An 18,021-nucleotide genomic window follows, 5' to 3' on the forward strand; every position below is an offset into this window, starting at 1 on the left:
AGTAAAGTTGCTGATTATAAAACATTTATGTAAAATTCAACAAAGTTTCTATATTCCAGCAGTAACTAGTTGTGAAGTACAGTGAGAAAGGTAGAATTAACCAATCTCTCTGTCTCCCATCTGAATACTTAAGAGTATATAATTTAGATATATCTCAGGACCCCTAACACAAACAATGAATGTACAGGTTGCCGACAGAGAACACTGTGCTGAGTTGAATAATTATAAACACATGTCATGTTGATGACTGGGAATTTTGAAAATTGTCAACATATCAAATCTCCTTGAATCTATTTACAAATGCCTCATGAGTCAAATACAATTCAAATGAATTTTATTTCTGGAACTCTTGAGTTGCTCTAATGGTCATGTGGAAAAATAAATGAGAAAAGGGAAGAAAATTTAAAAACGGAAGAAAAATAATTTGAACATTCAGTTAAGATATAGTACTTCAAACAGCGAAACAGAATTAGAAGCCCAGAAAAACAAGTATAGGATAAAAGTGTAATATGAAATCAGTTGAGAAAGATGACTAATAAAATAATTACTTAATAAATATTTTGAAAAATATAAAAGTTGATCCCTGTCTCACACTGTGTACCAAAACATGTAATTATAATAGTCTTTTTTGACATAATGTAATGATAATGTGCCATCTTATATATATGAAGATGCTTTTGGAAGCTCTTTTCCCTGGTATTCGTGATTTATTTGGACATACCTAAAACACTTCAGTCCATTATTTTTGTTATCAAGATCCTGATTTTGCAAGATGACTGGCTTTGATCCAGAAGTGGTATCTGTGGGTACAAAGGAGAGGGAAGAGGATAGGATCACTATTGGTTCCAGCTCTTAACCTTGACTGTCCTGTACCTTGCTGTAAGGACAGGTCTTGGATTGATATTTAGCATGATACATTTATTCTCTGGCTTTTTACTAAGGATAGGGAGGTCAGATGCATTTGTTACTTCTGAAGCCCTCATATAAAATAAGCTAAGCGTCAAATTTTGGCTGTTTTCAAAGATTTGGAAAACAAATTATAAACCACCTACTCTTCCAGTTTAGTAGAAGCTATGTTTTTTAGTAAGTGTGATCTCTCAGACATAAAAGAACTGTGTGATTGCTTAGCACTCTTAGAGCTAACTTCTTAACCTACCTTAAGTATAAGTATACTCATTTTTATAATTGTGTCCTGTATATTGTTCAAATAAGCTAAGTGAGTATACTCATTCTTGTACCCAGTGGCATTGGTTTCCAGTAAAGCACATCAGTTCTGTTTTTGCTGTTAGACATTCCAGTATCTACTCTAAGGTTTTGTAGCGTAAGAACGACCAGCGCCTATCTGAAACAGTCTAGGTCTTGGGGTGTTATTTTTCTAACAATGTTATTTAAAAGAATTCTATCTTTTTTTTTTTTTTTCTTAATAGTTCACAACCTGTCCTTTTGCTACTGAATGCCTTACTGACATGGATCTATCCTTGGTTTTACAGAGAGAAGAGAAGAGGAAGATTTTGAAGAGAAGAAAGCTATCAAGAAAAAAATTAAGGAGCTTAAATTTTTAGATTCTAAAATTGCCCAGAACCTTTGTACGTATGAAACTTCAGTAATATTACAATAGCAAAACACTGGAAGTGGTTCCTGTAAATTATTTCATTTTCTTTATGACTTCTTTTTCATTTCATTATTTTAATATTTTATTATTTGCATAATAACTTCAAAGATATTTCCTTTCCTTTAGGCTATTTATGGGTTAAATTCCTCAAAAAATTAATATGTATTAGAAAATAAAGCTACGAAAAGTATTTAGAATAAAAATATATCTTCTATAACTAAAATCTATATATTTTATATATTTTATAAATATTTTATATATATTTATATTTTATATATTTTAGACATATTCTAAAATCTACTAAGTATATAAATAAGTATATAAATAAAAAGTTAAGAAAATTAGGTGATGACATCACATTTTAAGAAGTGGTAGCGGATTTTTTCTTTTATGCCTTTGAATCTCTATTATTTTTGATACTTGATCACACACAAAAGAGGTTGGAATATTAATGGAAATTAGGATGATGAATAAAATGAATTCCATTATCCCATCTGAGCAGTTCAAAGCCTTTCCTCAAAAGTAATGACTGGAAATATTTTAGATTTAATTACTGTTACAGGAGCTAAATACTTAGTATTAAATTGTCTCCCTGACTGAATTACTATGGGAGGAGAGGGCAAAGAGTTTTGCTTCTAACTCATTTCTAACCGTAACTTAAATGCATCAAAGATAGTTTGCTTGGAACTGAGATAATACCCTATGTATATATTACTTTCTGATGTTGTGAGAGGAATACAATGTGGAGAATGTAGAGGCATGGAAAGTTAACATGGCTTTTAGTCTGCCTTTCAATTATTACATGCCTCAAGAGAGCTTTTAACACATTGGAAACAAAAATTCTTTGGTGTGAGGCTAAAGATCCATGCTATTGATTAAAGAAGGAATTATGTTGGAGGCAGTAAGTGTAAAAGACAGAGTTGGCATTCCTTCTGTGAAAGTTTTGAGATCTCCTTCCTTTCTTGCTTACTATGACAGGGCCACCCCTTTCCTGCATTGTGGGTGTGCCAACATACTACTCGGTTTCTGGGCACAAATTGATTGCACATCTCTACACTCTTGAAGGTAGATGTCACCATGTGACTTGCTTGGGTCAGTGACAGTGTAAGTGGAGATGAGGTAGCTTTTGTGTGGAAGCATTTATTGCTGGTGTGAGAAACTCCAGTGTTCTTTCTCCTACACCCCAGAATGGCAGTCAAAATGGTGTCCATCACCCTGATGTGAAGATTGTGTCAGGACTCTTTCTGATGTGTAATGGACATGCAGTCTGAATTAGAAATGATTTTTGTATGTATGTGTATATGTGCGCATGCTTAGACTACTGAGATTTTGGGGACAGTTACATAATACAGGTATTTCGGGGAATTTTCCCCTTTAAAGGAAGATTGACTTCAAAGCATTATTAACTTAGATAATCTCAAAAAGTTCTATTCTCTGGGATCGGAAAGAGATTTTTTCCTGGAAAGTGTCCATGACTTGGGTTATTGATTACTAGGTTGAACTCTAAATAACCTCGTTAGGGATCCTGAAGAAATACCATTTTATTTATTTATTTACCTGCAGATCTATTTTTTCATTTGAGAGAGGGAAAGAGAACGCTTGGACAGGGGGAGGGGCAGAGGGAGAGAGCCAAGCAGACTCCCGTGGAGCAGAGAGCCCTAGGACCCTCAGATCATGACCTGAGCCAAAGTCATATGCTTAACCAACTAAGCCAGCCAGGCACCCCAAGAAGTAGCATTTTTTTTTTTAAAGATTTTATTTATTTATTTGACAGACAGATCACAAGTAGGCAGAGAGGCAGGCAGAGAGAGGGAGGAAGCAGGCTCCCTGCTGAGCAGAGAGCCCGATGCAGGGCTCGATCCCAGGACGCTGGGATCATGACCTGAGCCGAAGGCAGCGGCTTTAACCCACTGAGCCACCCAGGAGCCCCAGAGGTAGCATTTTTAATAGAATTCTTTTCAGATGGGTCAGCCATGATAAGTTAGCACTGATATTCAACTCAAAGTTGCATAATTGACTTTGGTGTTCTTTACATGTGATAGAACATGTGCTAAATGGGATTTCAAATTTAACAATGGCTAATGATTATCGATTACCTTTATGTTTTAGTTTTATATTTGGCCCTTTAATCTTTACTATAACCCTATCACAGAGGTAGGAGCATTGACGTTATGGGTGGGTATAGCAGTTCAGTGACTTGAATAAGGTGGTTTATTTTGAAAATGATCAGTAGGTATAGGTTATACTATTCCTGTTTAGAGATAACAAAATCATATTATACAGAGGATATTATTTTTGTTTTGTTTTGTTTTGTTTTAGCTAGAGGATATAGATCCATCCATTTTATTTTTAAACACATTTTAAAATTTAAGATTGAAAAATCCAGAATTTAAACCACGTCATATTATGATGTAATCCATTTCTGGATTCTTCTTGCCCTCTTCGATTGTAACAAGTGTTATGATTCAAGCTTTAAGAAGCTTTAACAAGGGGCGCCTGAGTGGCTCAGTGGGTTAAAGCCTCTGCCTTCAGCTCAGGTCATGATCCCAGGGTCCTGGGATCGAGCCCCACATCAGGCTCTCTGCTCAGCAGGGAGCCTGCTTCCCTTCCTCTGTCTCTGCCTGCCTCTCTGCCTACTTGTGATCTCTGTCTGTCAAATAAATAAAAAAATCTTTAAAAAAAAAAAAAAAAAAAAAAAAAAAAGAAGCTTTAACAACCTATAATTATAGTCTGATTCACAGCTGGTTTTTGTCTGTGAAATTCAGTCTTTTGAGATACTGAATTCTGAAAAGAGTCTTGTGATAGTGATAAGGCTCTATGTTGTCACTTGGAGATCTGAGATACTCTTAGATTTCTCTTCACTGAAATATTTGATAGAATTTTGAAGAAAGGATCTAAAAATCTACTCCTTTATTTATCTATTTACTCAAAGGTGTGTTAAGTTCTCCCTGTATTTGAGTTCATAAAGGGTTTGGCAAAGACCCTGGGCTCAGCATAAAAGGTAGAATTGCAGCCACTCCAGGCTCAAGAGATGCTCTAGAAGTTTTATAAGGTTCATATGCTTTACCAGATTTTTGGAGTATTAGAGCTATAAAGGGAGGAACCCTGGAATCTATGCATTAATGTAAAGGTTTAAATATTTATAAGTTCCCTTGAAGAAAACATGTGTGACTGGTTCCAAATCTGCACACTTTACACTTCTTCACTGAACTCAGTTTCCCACTGGGATCTGTATAATCACATTTTGAAGGATAAGATGCATGTTAGTAAAAATACTCACTTTAATGGGTCTTTTGGAGGCTTTAAATGATATCTCATATTCTCAGTAACTTTTAATTTGTTTTTTAAAGGTCTAGGCTTGTCTTTTGAATTTTGTGTTATACATTAGACCATTTTCAACTCTTTTGTCATTTTTTTTTTTTTACCTTAGAGCAAATCTTCCTAAAATCTTATTCATAAGTTATAAAAATGACATAGTTCAGTCTTTATAAATACAGACATGTTATTTAAAACAATAACATGATGTGTATGTTATTTTAACTATATAATAATCAATACCTGAAAGCAGTGGGTGAATTAGAAATACAGAAGAGGGGCGCCTGGGTGGCTCAGGGGGTTAAAGCCTCTGCCTTCAGCTCAGGTCATGATCTCAGGGTCTTGGGATCGAGCCCCCCATCAGGCTCTCTGCTCAGTGGGGAGCCTGCTTCCCCCCACCCCACCTCTCTGCTTACTTGTGATCTCTGTCTAATAGATAAATAAAATCTTAAAAAAAAAAGAAATACAGAAGAAAGACAAGCAATAAATTATGTCCATTCGCAAAGTAAACTCTTCTATTAGCCTTTTATCTTATTTTGAGATGTTACTGTATTCATTATGCATGTTGTATTATTTATATTTATGCTTATATTGTATATATACTTTAAAAGTGTGTGAGCTCACATAAGGTTTTTATCTGCAATTTTTTTTTTTTTTTTAATCTCCAAGGCCATCTTTACTTTGGACACCAGTCACAAGTTTGGGGGTCCCCAAGACCACTCTTAATTATGATAATTTGTTAGAAGGACTCACAGAACTCAATGAAAGCTCTTTGACTCAAGCTTAAACGATACAGATTAAAAGTCAGCTGAGGAAAGAGGTACATGGGGCAGAGTCCAGGAGAGTTCTGAGGGTCAAGTTTTTAGCCATGGACAGCTCTAGGTTCTCCCAGCAATGATGAATAATAATACCCACTAATTATTGCCAACCATGAGGCTCACTTAAGCCTTGGCATCCAGCATTTTTACTAGGTCTTGGTTATGGGTGAACCCCTGCACGACTGAGCTTATTTTTCAGACCCTTGAGAGGTCAGGCTAATACTGTGACCCAAACCCCCCACCATAAATCACATTATTAGCATAGTCTAGATAGGTATTTCTTGATTAAGATAAAAACAATATCCTTTTCAGGATGGAGGAGATAGATATTTCAAGGGCTTTTTTCTCCACATTGCCATAATGGCTTAAGCATATAAAAGTATATATATTTTTTTCTCTCAATAACAATGTTATGCTTCAGAGTAATTTTATTCTTTGATCTTTGTATTTAATGTTACAGTCTTTTCTATATTTCTGTGTTGTATCCATAGACTAGGTTTCTTGAGTGAAATTTATTGCTTCTCAAAGGGAATAATTTCAAAGATTCTGCTTAATCTTACTAAATTTGCAATTCAGGTATATTTTAACAATTTACCTTTTCAGTTTGCTTATGTTAAGGTTTAACAAATTATTACTTTTCTTCTTTTGTGTTTTTTTTTCTTACTCTTTTAATAAAGGTTACATATATTTTGCTCATTTTACTTTTTAGATCTCAGGGTATCCTAAATGAAGAAAAAACATGCTTTCAATCTTGAGACGGGTTTATCCCCTCAACTTCCATGCTTTTTAATTATTTCGGTGCTTCGATGGGTTTCCCTTTTATGGTGTCAGATACCAATCTTTTCACATATTTTCCATCAACTTTTATACTTAAGATGTTCTCTTACCATAAAGAAGCTAAATTGGCATGTTAAATTTCTTTTAGTATTCGCTTTTATTAATATTTGCATTTAATTCTACAGTCATATACAACTTGTTTTGTACGTGATGTATAGATTTAGATTTTTCTCTACCCATCAATTACTTACTGATGATTTCTTTGAGATCATATAGTTAGCGTATATTTGTGCTTTTTAGTGTCTTCTACAGGGTTATCCTGTTATAATTCCATTAATCTCTGTTGCAATAACATTTATACAATTTTGTTATCCCATTTTGTTGGGATGTTAAGGGTTATACCCATCCATAGTTTCTAGCACTGTTTTCCCATATTTATGACTATCTGAGTTCAGAAATGTGTCAACAAAACTGGTGATGAGAACACAGACGGTACCCTTGTTGCTTATCTGTAGATGATCCATGGTATCCTCAGGTATATGGAATGTAGCCTTCAGGAAAGAAGTAGACCATGTTTTCTCAGCCTTGCCAAACATGTTGTCTATGAAAATACCTACAGACAAAATGACATAAGTTCAGCATATAAAATAAATTATTGGGCTAGGGGTAGCTCACTACTGCTAATGTAAAGTTGAAATTCTTAGTAATTTTATCCAATCTATATTGGATATATTACCCAATCTAATCCATTTGGATAGTTTTCCAGGAAAATTTGTTTTCCAATATTGGATATTCAAGCTTTAGTTACATACAGAGGCTATATTTCTGGGATATTGTGTATAATATTTTGAAACAGGAAAGTGCTCTTATAACTTATAATAGTGTTAATGCACTACTTAGCAGTTTTCTTAAAATATTTTTTTGTGAACTACTTAGTAGGGTTGGAAGATATTATACAAGCTAATAACATACATGTTTAGATAAATATTACATGTGCATCTTGGAGTTTCATAGTTCTTTTTATTACAATCTGATATTTTTATGGCATACCAAATATATTTCAGGATTTTTTTTTTAATCACATGAAAATTGGCACCATTCCGTGATAGGCTAATAACTAAGCATTAAAAATCAACCTTGTAACCAGCATAATAATAAAGGACTGTTGCTTAAATAGTAGTTCTAAAGCTAGAGTAGAAAATGTGCTAATGAAAGTTTCCCCCTAGTAATTACGTTTAATGTTTCAAGTCTCTCATTTTATGAATTATTTTTGATTTTTTATATAGAACTATGTCTCAAATTCTTTCCTTCCCTTACTCATCATGAGCCTCTCTCTCCTCCTTTTAGCAATCTTCCTGAGCTCTTTTCGGGTGCCATATGAGGAAATCAAAATGATGATACTGGAAGTGGATGAAACACAGTTGGCAGAGTCTATGATTCAGGTAAACAAACTGGCAGAGAGCTTAAATTCCAATATTTCATTGCAAGCTTCTCATTAAATAGAAATCTGTAAGTGAAGCAAAATTCTTAAACCAAACCATTCAACTGGAAAATCATTGCTGCATAATTAGTTTTAGCATAACTTCTGCTTTGCCAGGAGATAAAACTCTGTATCTTCTCTTAACTGCAAACCAAATATAATGCTATCAAAATGATTACATTTCAATTATTTTAAATGACTCTTTCTGAAAGGCAACTTGTTTAATTTTACGTATATGTTTTTGTTTTGGTTACAGTTCAGTTTAGTAATATGTTAATTAAAGTTTATTTGTATAATCCTTTTAGAATATGTTTTTCTTAGACTTTTGTCTTATGAAGTCATATTATGATTTGGTATAGAAGATAGAGGGAATGTTCTCTTTATTTGAAGTTAGCTTTATGGACAACCCTCCCTTAAGTCGTTGGTGTTCCTATGAGTACTAGAAATTGTGGGCGTAGCATTCTGAATCCATTCAGGAGGCTACGAGGTTTTTTAAATGGTTTTTACCCACAGTAGTATTTAAGGAACACTAGTGTGGAGCCAGAGTTACTTGCTGAATTCCACATAAGGCATCAATAATGCATATCTTGATAAAATGTAAAATTGGTGAATCAAACCACATAATATATAGGGAGAATAATCTGTTTACTATCTTTCATTCTTATAATGGATGTACTTGGAAAAAGGATTTTTTTTAGCAATAAAATGAAACCAGAGATTATTTGTTAGTGTCAGCACATCTTTAAAATTATTTCAGACATTTACATCAGTAGATGGTATCTTCAGCAGCCTTTGACTTCCCCCTCCTACCTTGTCTTCCCAATATTGTTGTGACATAATCCCAGTAGGAGTTTGCCCTGTGAGTCGCTGAGACTCCCAAACACATGATTCAGTAACTCTTGAAGGTTTCATCCTCTGGCACTTTCTTTTTACTAGATTTTTGTCTAATTTACTTTTGACTGTAAATGGATCTTGTTGGGAATAGACTTCAAGTTCCTTAAAGGAAATTTTTCTATTTAATACATGTTTGTGTTTTTCCTAATGTGTTTGTTGAATGTTTACAGAGTAGCTTTTAACTTGATTACATGAATGTGTTGGATGTTCAGGTGGCTCTTGGGTAGAGATGGGGAAGAATTTGGATTTTTTTTTTTTAAAGGAGTGGTTTGTTTTTTTTTTTAAGATTTTATTTATTTATTTGACAGAGATCACAAGCAGGCAGAGAGGCAGGCAGAGAGAGAGGAGGAAGCAGGCTCCCCACTGAGCAGAGAGCCCGATGCGGGGCTCAATCCCAGGACGCTGGTATCATGACCTGAGCCGAAGGCAGAGGCTTTAACCCACTGAGCCACCCAGGCGCCCCAGAATTTGGATTTTTTTAAGTTCATATCCAAAGATCATCCAGTTCTGTAAAATTTCTTGATATATTAGTTTTCTATTGCTGCTATAACAATTTACCACAACTTTAGTAGCTGAAAATAACACAAATGTATCAGCCTACATTTCTATTGAACAGAAATCTGGTGTGTGTTTTACTTACCATGCTTAAGTCAAGGTGTTGGCAGGCTTACATTCTTTTCTACAGGATTTAGAAAAAGATTCTTTTCCTGGCTCCTCATGGCTGCCCACATTCCTTGGCTTGGGATATGTTTCTTCAACTCTGAAGCAATGTTGCCTTTCTCTCTTCTTTCTTTCATAATCACATCTCCCTCTGGCTCCATTATTCTGTTTCCCTCTTTCACTGGTAAGAACCTTTGTGGTTACATTTGGCAGTTCAGATAATACAGAAAAATTTTCCTATTTTAAGGTCCGCTGATAACAACCTTGATTTCCCTTTGCCATGTAACCTAATATTTCCACAAGTTCTTGGGATTAGGTGTGGACATCTTGGAGGATGTGGTTTAGGTCATCCTGCCCACCACACCTACTAATATAAAATGAGTTTTGGGGATTTAAAATTTAAAGACTTAGTTTGAGTATTTATATATTAAAAAATAAGAATTTCATGCTCTTTGAAGTCTGATTTTAAAAATATGTTCCTAATTGTAAAGTGAAGAACTGCCGATTTTGAAAAGGGCATGGAGAAAACATTACTCGATAATAATCACCATTTTGGTAAGCTCTGTTCACAATCATAACTTTCTTCCGTCATTTCTTATTACTTATTCGTATATAACCAGATGTCAGTAATACGCTGTTTGTTGTTGTTGTTTTTTAGTATGCTGTTTTTGATGTCAGCTCTCTACCTCATTCTTTACCCACTTGCCTTCATTTGTCATCTAGTAATTAATTCATTTAGCAAATATTTTATTATACCTACTATGTGCAGGGCATTATGTCAGGCTCAGTTAGACGTGGAATTTATAGTTTGGCAAGGGAAATGACATTTGCATAAACATGAAATAAACATGACTGGATCAGGATTAATTGATTTTAAGATTTATAGGCTGTGTTAGGGGAGTGCTGTGCCATGTGTGGAGGCGAGGGTTCTTACATGTGTGCATGTGTAGAGGTGAGGGTTCTGCAGGGTTGGATACAGTATGGATGTAGAAAAGGCAGTAGGACCATGTGAGTAATGTAGCAGGCGTCAGTTATTCTGGCCCTAATAATTCCCTGTGCTGTGAGGGAAAAGCTGGGGGGCGGGAGCAACTGCAAAAAGTTTAGTTTGATAAGACCTTAAGATTTGTGAAAGGATGGTAAATTTGATAAAGGGAGAGACCAAGGAAGTTTGGGCCTCTATTCTTACAAATCATAAGAATTTCATTACAAAGCAAAGCTAATGAAGTGAAAAATTAATAAATTCATGATAAAAGGTTAATTATATGTGAACTATAGATATCTAAGGGGATTTGATGGTCATCTAAAAGGATCCTGAAGAAATTCTGAGGCCTGGTTAGTAAATAGCTCAAATAATCCAGCTGTCAGCTAGAATGGTTGAAGGAAACATAAATAACCAGGTCTTTGGGCCTCAGGCAATTTTCATAAAGGAAATTTCTATTTGTATGGAAAAATCCTCTATTGCTTTTATTCAGTTGGTAGTTTTAATAGTAAATACTTTTTTAGGGATGATCTTAAATTGTCACTTTTTTTGTTTGTTTTTGGCCAGTCAACCAAGTTTTTTTCCAAAGGTACACAGTGAGTCCAAAACTTGTTCTTTGATCTAACTCCTTTGATATAGAATGTCCTCTAACATTACTTTTAACTAATGACACCTTTTGGGGGGAGTTTTTCCCCATAAATATATATATAGCATGATGTAGGCTTAATTATAACTTATACATGACTTGGGTTTGTACAGAGTATACTGATGTTATAATCTGGAGTTGTGAGCACCAACCACTCTTTTTCTTAATTTTAATATCAGGACACTAACTTGCTTATAACACTGTTATAGTCAATTATATTTTGACGCAGAGGATCTGTATAGACTTTGTCTCCAGGGTTGTGAAATCATTAAAATTCTAACGGAAGATAATTTGTGTGTTTATTTGGCCTTTCTCCATTGGGAGTGTTTCTCTTGTCTAAATGTGTGGCTCGGGAAAGGCCAGGGATAAAAGGCAAAGGAGCTGAAATAACCCAGAGCCTGTGGTTTCTGGACAGCTGATGATATAGGCAAAAGACCATGGGTACTTAAGTTCTTAAAGGAGCTCCCTATAGGCTTTTTATCTGCAAAGTGTATCATTCTGTGTCTTCAGTGCCTTCCCAAGTTTACCTTCCCATCAGAAAAGTTTGTTTTAGAGATACTTTAATTTTTATTATTAAAACTGTAATCATGTTCATTAAATCTTGCAAGCAGTTTCATTAAAATTTCCTCAATTTCATTTCTTTTTCTTGCCTTTTAGTAGCAGTATGATAATTTCTTTTATCCCCTTGAATGAAGCGTTAAAATGTTTGGCTTTGCCTGAAATTTCTGACATTTAATTCCCTAAAGCTGAAATGTAATTGATCACATTTACCCAGGTGAGAAATCTGTTCCTTTGGTGTAGGTTGAGTTTTTCTTTCTCAGTTTTATGGTTAATCAAATAAACATTCAGTAGCACTTGATTTGAATATATAACTCTGGAGAGAGAAGAGGAAAATTGACTGCTTTCAGGATGCAGATAATGTAGTGTAAGGCTGAGTACAAGGCTGAGGTTACCTAGAAACAAAAGGAAAGGTTGACTTTTTCAGTGGTTTCTTTCCCATAGTTAATTAATAAGTCTTTCTAGAATTCAAAAAGCACATTTGGTGAAGATATTTTCTTGTGGTTTTAATTTTTAGAACCTAATAAAACATCTTCCTGATCAAGAACAGTTAAGTTCATTGTCTCAGTTCAAGAATGACTATAACAACTTATGTGAACCCGAGCAGTTTGCTGTTGTGGTAAGTACCATCCATCTCTCAGCGTTTGCTCTTCTGGGTGGGGGTTTTATACTGTGCCACACAGGAAAGGAAAGGTCAGGCCTTTTCCCATCAGGATTGTTTCATAAACCTTCAGTGTCCATCTTGCCTTTTTTAAACCTCAGGATATTTATGAAAAATTATCTTGATTTCAAATATATATATTGAGAAGCATGAGCATGATTTTGTGTGTGTGTGTTCTCTCTTTCGTGTCAGAATGTAAGGTGAAAACTGCACTCCTATGGCAGAAGGGTATATTTATGTTTTATTCTGAAGCTATGTATTCCAACATATTGCAAGAATAGCTTCAGTTTCTTGTTTAGTTGCTCACCTCCGTTCATCTCCTATTTTGGACTCTGGAATTAGAAATACAGTCTCCTTCTTGGCAATGAAGATGAAAAATGAATACCTTTTTAAGAAAAAATTTTTGAGACCCCTTGATAATCATCTCATTCCAGCCTCCTATTTTATAGAAGTTGGGGTCTGAAGAGGTGAAAATACTTGCCAATGTTATATATTAGCTGAGTTGCAACTTAAAATTAAGATTTTATCAAGCTTTCTTCTGTTCTTTTTTCCTACCATTATCATTTTGAGGTTGGTTACGTTTAGTCATCATGACAGTACTTTAGTGTTTCATTTCTTTTTAATTTTTTAAAATATTTTACTTACTTGAGAGAGAATAAGATAGAGAGAGAGAGAGAGAGAGAGAGAGAGAAACAATCAGGGGGAGGGGCAGAGAGAGGGAGAAAGAGACTCTTCACTGAGCACGGAGCCTGACACAGGGCTCGATCCTTGGGATCATAACCTGAGCCAAAGGCAGATGCTTAACCAACTGAGCCACCCAGGTGCTCCCATTTCTTTTTTATATGTAAGATTCTTTTTTCCCCTTTTATCTTCAGTTCTATTACCAACCTCCAGGGATATGATAGAATTGTATTTGATATAATTTTGAAAATTTGGGTTGGCTAACTAAAAGACTGACTGTCTGCATACCGTATTTTGCATGTTGTAGGCATTTGCTCTTAAACTACTTCCTGTTCCTTCATAAACCCATTCTCCTCACCCCTCTCCACAGCACCTGTCCCCTTCCTGAGTTCACAAAACTCTGATTAGAACACAGAAAGGGGAAAATAAAGGGTTTTCCCCTATTCATTGTCTTAAAATTTTGATTATGAAGTTTTTTTAACTTATTTACAAAAATGTTTTTCTTTTTTCTTACCCAGTTCTCTAGAGTACCATTTTATCTTCTCTTTTTCTTTCTTCTGTATTTCCTTCTTTGCTTTATATTCTATTACCTGATCACATTGTCTTTCTTTCGATCCCTATTTGATGCTCTACCTACACTATCTTCCATTGGGAATAAGTGAGTAAGGGAGAATTTGCATTAAGTTTTTAACCACAGACTTTTTTGCCCATCTTTTTTGACTCTTGAATGAAGATTACAAAATGTAAAATTACAGTTTTAAAGTATTTCCCATTCACATTAAATCTGAAACACACACAAGCTTATGTGAAAATGCATATTTAGCAAGTAACATTTTACACTGCACATCATCACAGAGAAAATGTAAAATTCTTGCCATGTTTTAGTGATTTTCACAGAAGAATGAGCTCAAACTTGCAGTTATTTTAGGTGTATTTAAAATAGCCAGATTATGCCCTCCTTCAAAAATCTGGAGTTCACTTCAAAGAGCCATGATTTACAAGCAGTGTTATCGTAGTGCTAGAGGATATAGTTTTGATTTTTAGACAGAGATGGACCACTTCCATTTCGAGACATTTTGACTCAAATTTGACCTTGAGTCTACACATTCTATGCTGAGTCGTACCTGATTGCAAATGAAATTTAATGTAGAAATGTAGAAAGAATAATTCTATTGAAAAACATTGGCTATAAATAATATGAACAGTGCTTTATTATATGTTGATAGTGAATATTCTTGAAGAAATTTTAGTAAGTTTTAGTTTGTGTGGTACTAAAATTTTAAGATATAATTGCTTTCATGAAGAAAGGAAAAAGAAATTTGAGGGGGGAAATACAGTGTGTGTGTGTGTGTGTGTGTGTGTGTGTGTGTGTATTTATTTATTTACTTATTTTGTCAAATAGTAATGTTCTTCAGCTTTACCTTCTTCCATGGCGACTTGTCATCACTGCCAATCTCCCTCTACTTCTCAGACACCTCTCCCCCTCACCAAAAAATACGATGGCCAAAAATTATAGAACACTGTGGAATGCCTGAAGTTTTTGGTTCTTTCTGAATTAAAAGCTCAATATTAAGTTTCTTAAAAGAGTGGTATTTTTTTCAGTTTATCAGGGTAATATAAGTAACATGATTTGGTGGTTTTAGGGAACTGGTTATAATGATTATGTATATTTCTTTGATTCCGATTATACTGTTTCACTTTTAAAGTAATAAATTTAATTATGTTTTTATCAAAGATGGGCTATTACTTTGGGGTAACTGCAGATTCCTACATGACTTTGATCTTGTAGAAAAATATTTACTCATTAACTAAACTTAGATTTAAAGTACTAAATTATTTTTACCTAAAAACCATCAATGTTTCACAGATAAGGAATAGGCAAGGGTTAGGATAGCCTTTGCACCCCCCCCAAAAGGCCCATACTTGCCTTTTCATTTTCACCCAAGAGAGACTGACTTTTAGCTCTGTGTCGTATTCAGGTTCCGTAACCCGATAGTGATTTCTATATTGTTTTCATTTTAACAAAAATCGGTTAAGGGTAGCTCAGCCAGTTTGTTGTCCCAACTCTTGGTTAGGATCTCAGGGACTTGAGATCATGCCCTGCATCACGTTCCACATTGGGCGTGGAGCCTGCTTAAGATTCTCTTTTCCCTCCCCCCTTCCTCTTGCTCTCTCGCTCTCCAACTCTAACCTAAAAAAGTCAGTTAAAACTCTACAATTATATTATTTGCCAGTTTAAATTTTCTTTCATCAACTAATATAAATTTCCTGATTTGATTCATGTGAATTACATACAGATTTCTCAGAAAGGTGTGTCCATTTCAACCAGCATCAAAATTTGATACCATAAAATCACTATAGTTGTTTGTGTTATATAATTGACCTTAATTCCACTAAAGAATTATGTAAAACAATAAAAAGCTCCACCAGAACATTGGCATCTGTTTATTTTCTCTTTGATAGAAAGGCAATGTGCAAAAGTAAACATCCAAAATGCTAGTAACCAATGTCAACTGAAGACCAGTTCGAATATATAAGATATAACATGTAAGTTAGAAATATGCTTTAACTTTTATCATGTATTACTTAGATACAACTTTTTAGGACTCTGTGTCCTGTTATAGAGTGTGGTATACAAATAGGCTATTGAGAAATACTATGCAAATAGTCATGAAGTTTTATGTTCCTGAAGCTTTCTTTTTAAAATATATTTTATATTTTATTTTTTTAAAATTTAAATTCAGTTATTTAACATTAATGTATTATTGGTTTCAGAGGTAGAGGTCAGTGATTCCTTAGTCTTATATAATACCCAGAGCTCATTACATCATGTGCCCTCTTTAATGCCCATCACCCCGTTATCCTATCTCCCAACTCCCCTCCCCTCCAGCAACCCTCAGTTTGTTTCTTATGATTAAGAGTCTGTTGTGGTTTGTCTCCTTCTCTGATTTTGTGTTGTTTTAGGATTCCCCTATGGTACGCTGTTTTCTTTTTTAAATTCCACATATGAGTGAGATCATATCATTGTCTTTCTCTGATTGACTTTGATATGTCTGTATTCTCTCCTGGTTTTCTATAACATAGTATTTCATATGCACTTTATTTTTCCCTTGAAACTGGAAGCAAAATTTTTTAATGGAGATACTGTCACTATCCAAAAAAAAGTTTTTAATGCTTGAATACCAGATACAGGTACTTCCGTGCTATGAAGAGTTTAGTCACTCATCTGTTACTTTTAATAATTCAGAGTCTTGAGGTACCTTTCTGAACTAATTCTCTTTTCAATCTTTCTGACTTGGACATTGGCCAGTTAAACTAGGACAGTTGTTAGCTGCTCTGGGGCTGGTCCCATCTGTGCTCTGTAGTCTAGTTGTGATGGTGATGCTGGTGGTGGTCTGGTACATTTTGGAATTGATCCTCCAGTGCTGTGAATTCAGGGTCTAAATAGTCTAATGATACTATTAAGTTGTTTTTGTAGCTGAGTAGACTATACTTACATGTCCTGTGTTTTCTGGAAGATGTTGACATATGAGAAATAATATCTCTCAAAAATCTTAATTTGAAATATTCTTTCCCCTGGACAGTTCAGGACTCTTTGTTGTTGAGATACCTTTTTATATTTGGTATGCCCTCTCCTCATCCTTTATTCAACTTAACTTTCCATCAGTAAGTGAAGAAGTGAAAATATACCTGCCTACCTCTTTTCTTGTATTTCTTCCTTCCCTCTTCAGCTCTAGTACCTCCTCATTTATCCTCCCAAAATATTGCCTACTTACTGAAGGTTTACTCCCATTGAGTAGAACCAGATTTTAGTTGTATAACTATTTTTTTATATTTGCAGTTTCTTTCATCAGTAAATCATTAGGTAAAATCACTGTTCTCACAGTATCATGGTTTAACTATGGGAGAAATCAGATATGTGAATATTCAGTGGGATCAGAAGATGAGCTGAAGTTTGGAAAAATGCCTAAAAATTTGCATTTGAAACTTGATGCATTAGACTTTCTTTGATTAAAAATTCTAGGTTTTTGAGTATTTGTCTCCACATTACTTAATTCTCTTAAGCTGTCTGTTCTTCAAAGGGATTAAAACATTTATAGGAAGGTTGAACCGAACAAATGCCCTGTTTGTATTCTGTATTTTGAGCTGCCACCATTTGGTGTCACTATAGGGCAGGGTTTTTAAACTTTGTGCAGGAGAGCCCTCCGTTGTTTTGTTTTGTTGTTGTTGTTGTTGTTTTAATCAAAAACTGTTGTAGGATATTTATGCATATTTCCCTGCATTAAAAATGCCCGTTTTAAAATATACCCTAATATTCTTGTTGTAAAACATTCAAATAACGTATAAAAATAGTGAATACAATGTGGAAGTTCCTTGTATCTCACTAGCTCACTGCATTCCATACAAATTATTTTCAACATTTTGTTGGACTTCCGATCCTATTTCTTTGTATTCCCAAATACATGTGTGTCCATGTGAACATTTAGAAAAATATACTGTTCTGAAACTTTTTCATTGTAAAAAATATATTTTGGAGATAGTTATTTTCATGATGTACTGGTTTAAAAAAATTTTTTTTTTAAGATTTTATTTTTTTGTCAGAGAGCGAAAGCACAAGCAGGGAGAAGGGCAGGCAGAGGGAGAAGCAGACTCCCCACTGATCAAGGAGCCCGATGTAGGACTCAATCCCAGAATTCTGGGATTGTGACCTGAGCCAACAGAGCCACCCAGGTGTCCCTGGTTTTAAATTCTTGAATGGTATTTTATAGTCTCTACTGTGACTTTTTCTTTTAACTATTCCTCTAAAGAAGGTTGGTTAGTTAGAGCGTTTTAAAATAATTTTGTATACATCTTCCTGTATGTACTTGAAAATTTTATTCAGAAATATGTCAATGCCCATTTAAAAAAATTGTATGTTCCCAGGGTTTTTTAAGAGAGTA

General features: G+C 34.6%; 1 protein-coding gene across 4 annotated transcripts in view; it reads left to right on the forward strand.

Moving 5' to 3' along the window:
* Nucleotides 1-18,021, forward strand: part of DIAPH3 (diaphanous related formin 3) — a gene marked incomplete at its 5' end in the record, with an annotated part of 496,633 nt that overhangs the window by 224,145 nt on the left and 254,467 nt on the right. For all 4 annotated transcript variants that reach the window (XM_080798921.1, XM_080798920.1, XM_080798922.1 and 1 more), the window contains 3 exons: nucleotides 1,491-1,586; nucleotides 7,870-7,964; nucleotides 12,257-12,358. In XM_080798921.1, coding sequence (XP_080655047.1) covers nucleotides 1,491-1,586; nucleotides 7,870-7,964; nucleotides 12,257-12,358 — 293 coding nt within the window. The remainder of the gene's footprint in view (nucleotides 1-1,490; nucleotides 1,587-7,869; nucleotides 7,965-12,256; nucleotides 12,359-18,021) is intronic.

This window comes from Martes martes (genome assembly GCF_963455335.1).
Source record: "Martes martes genome assembly, chromosome: 3".
NCBI classification, from domain to species: domain Eukaryota; kingdom Metazoa; phylum Chordata; class Mammalia; order Carnivora; family Mustelidae; genus Martes; species Martes martes.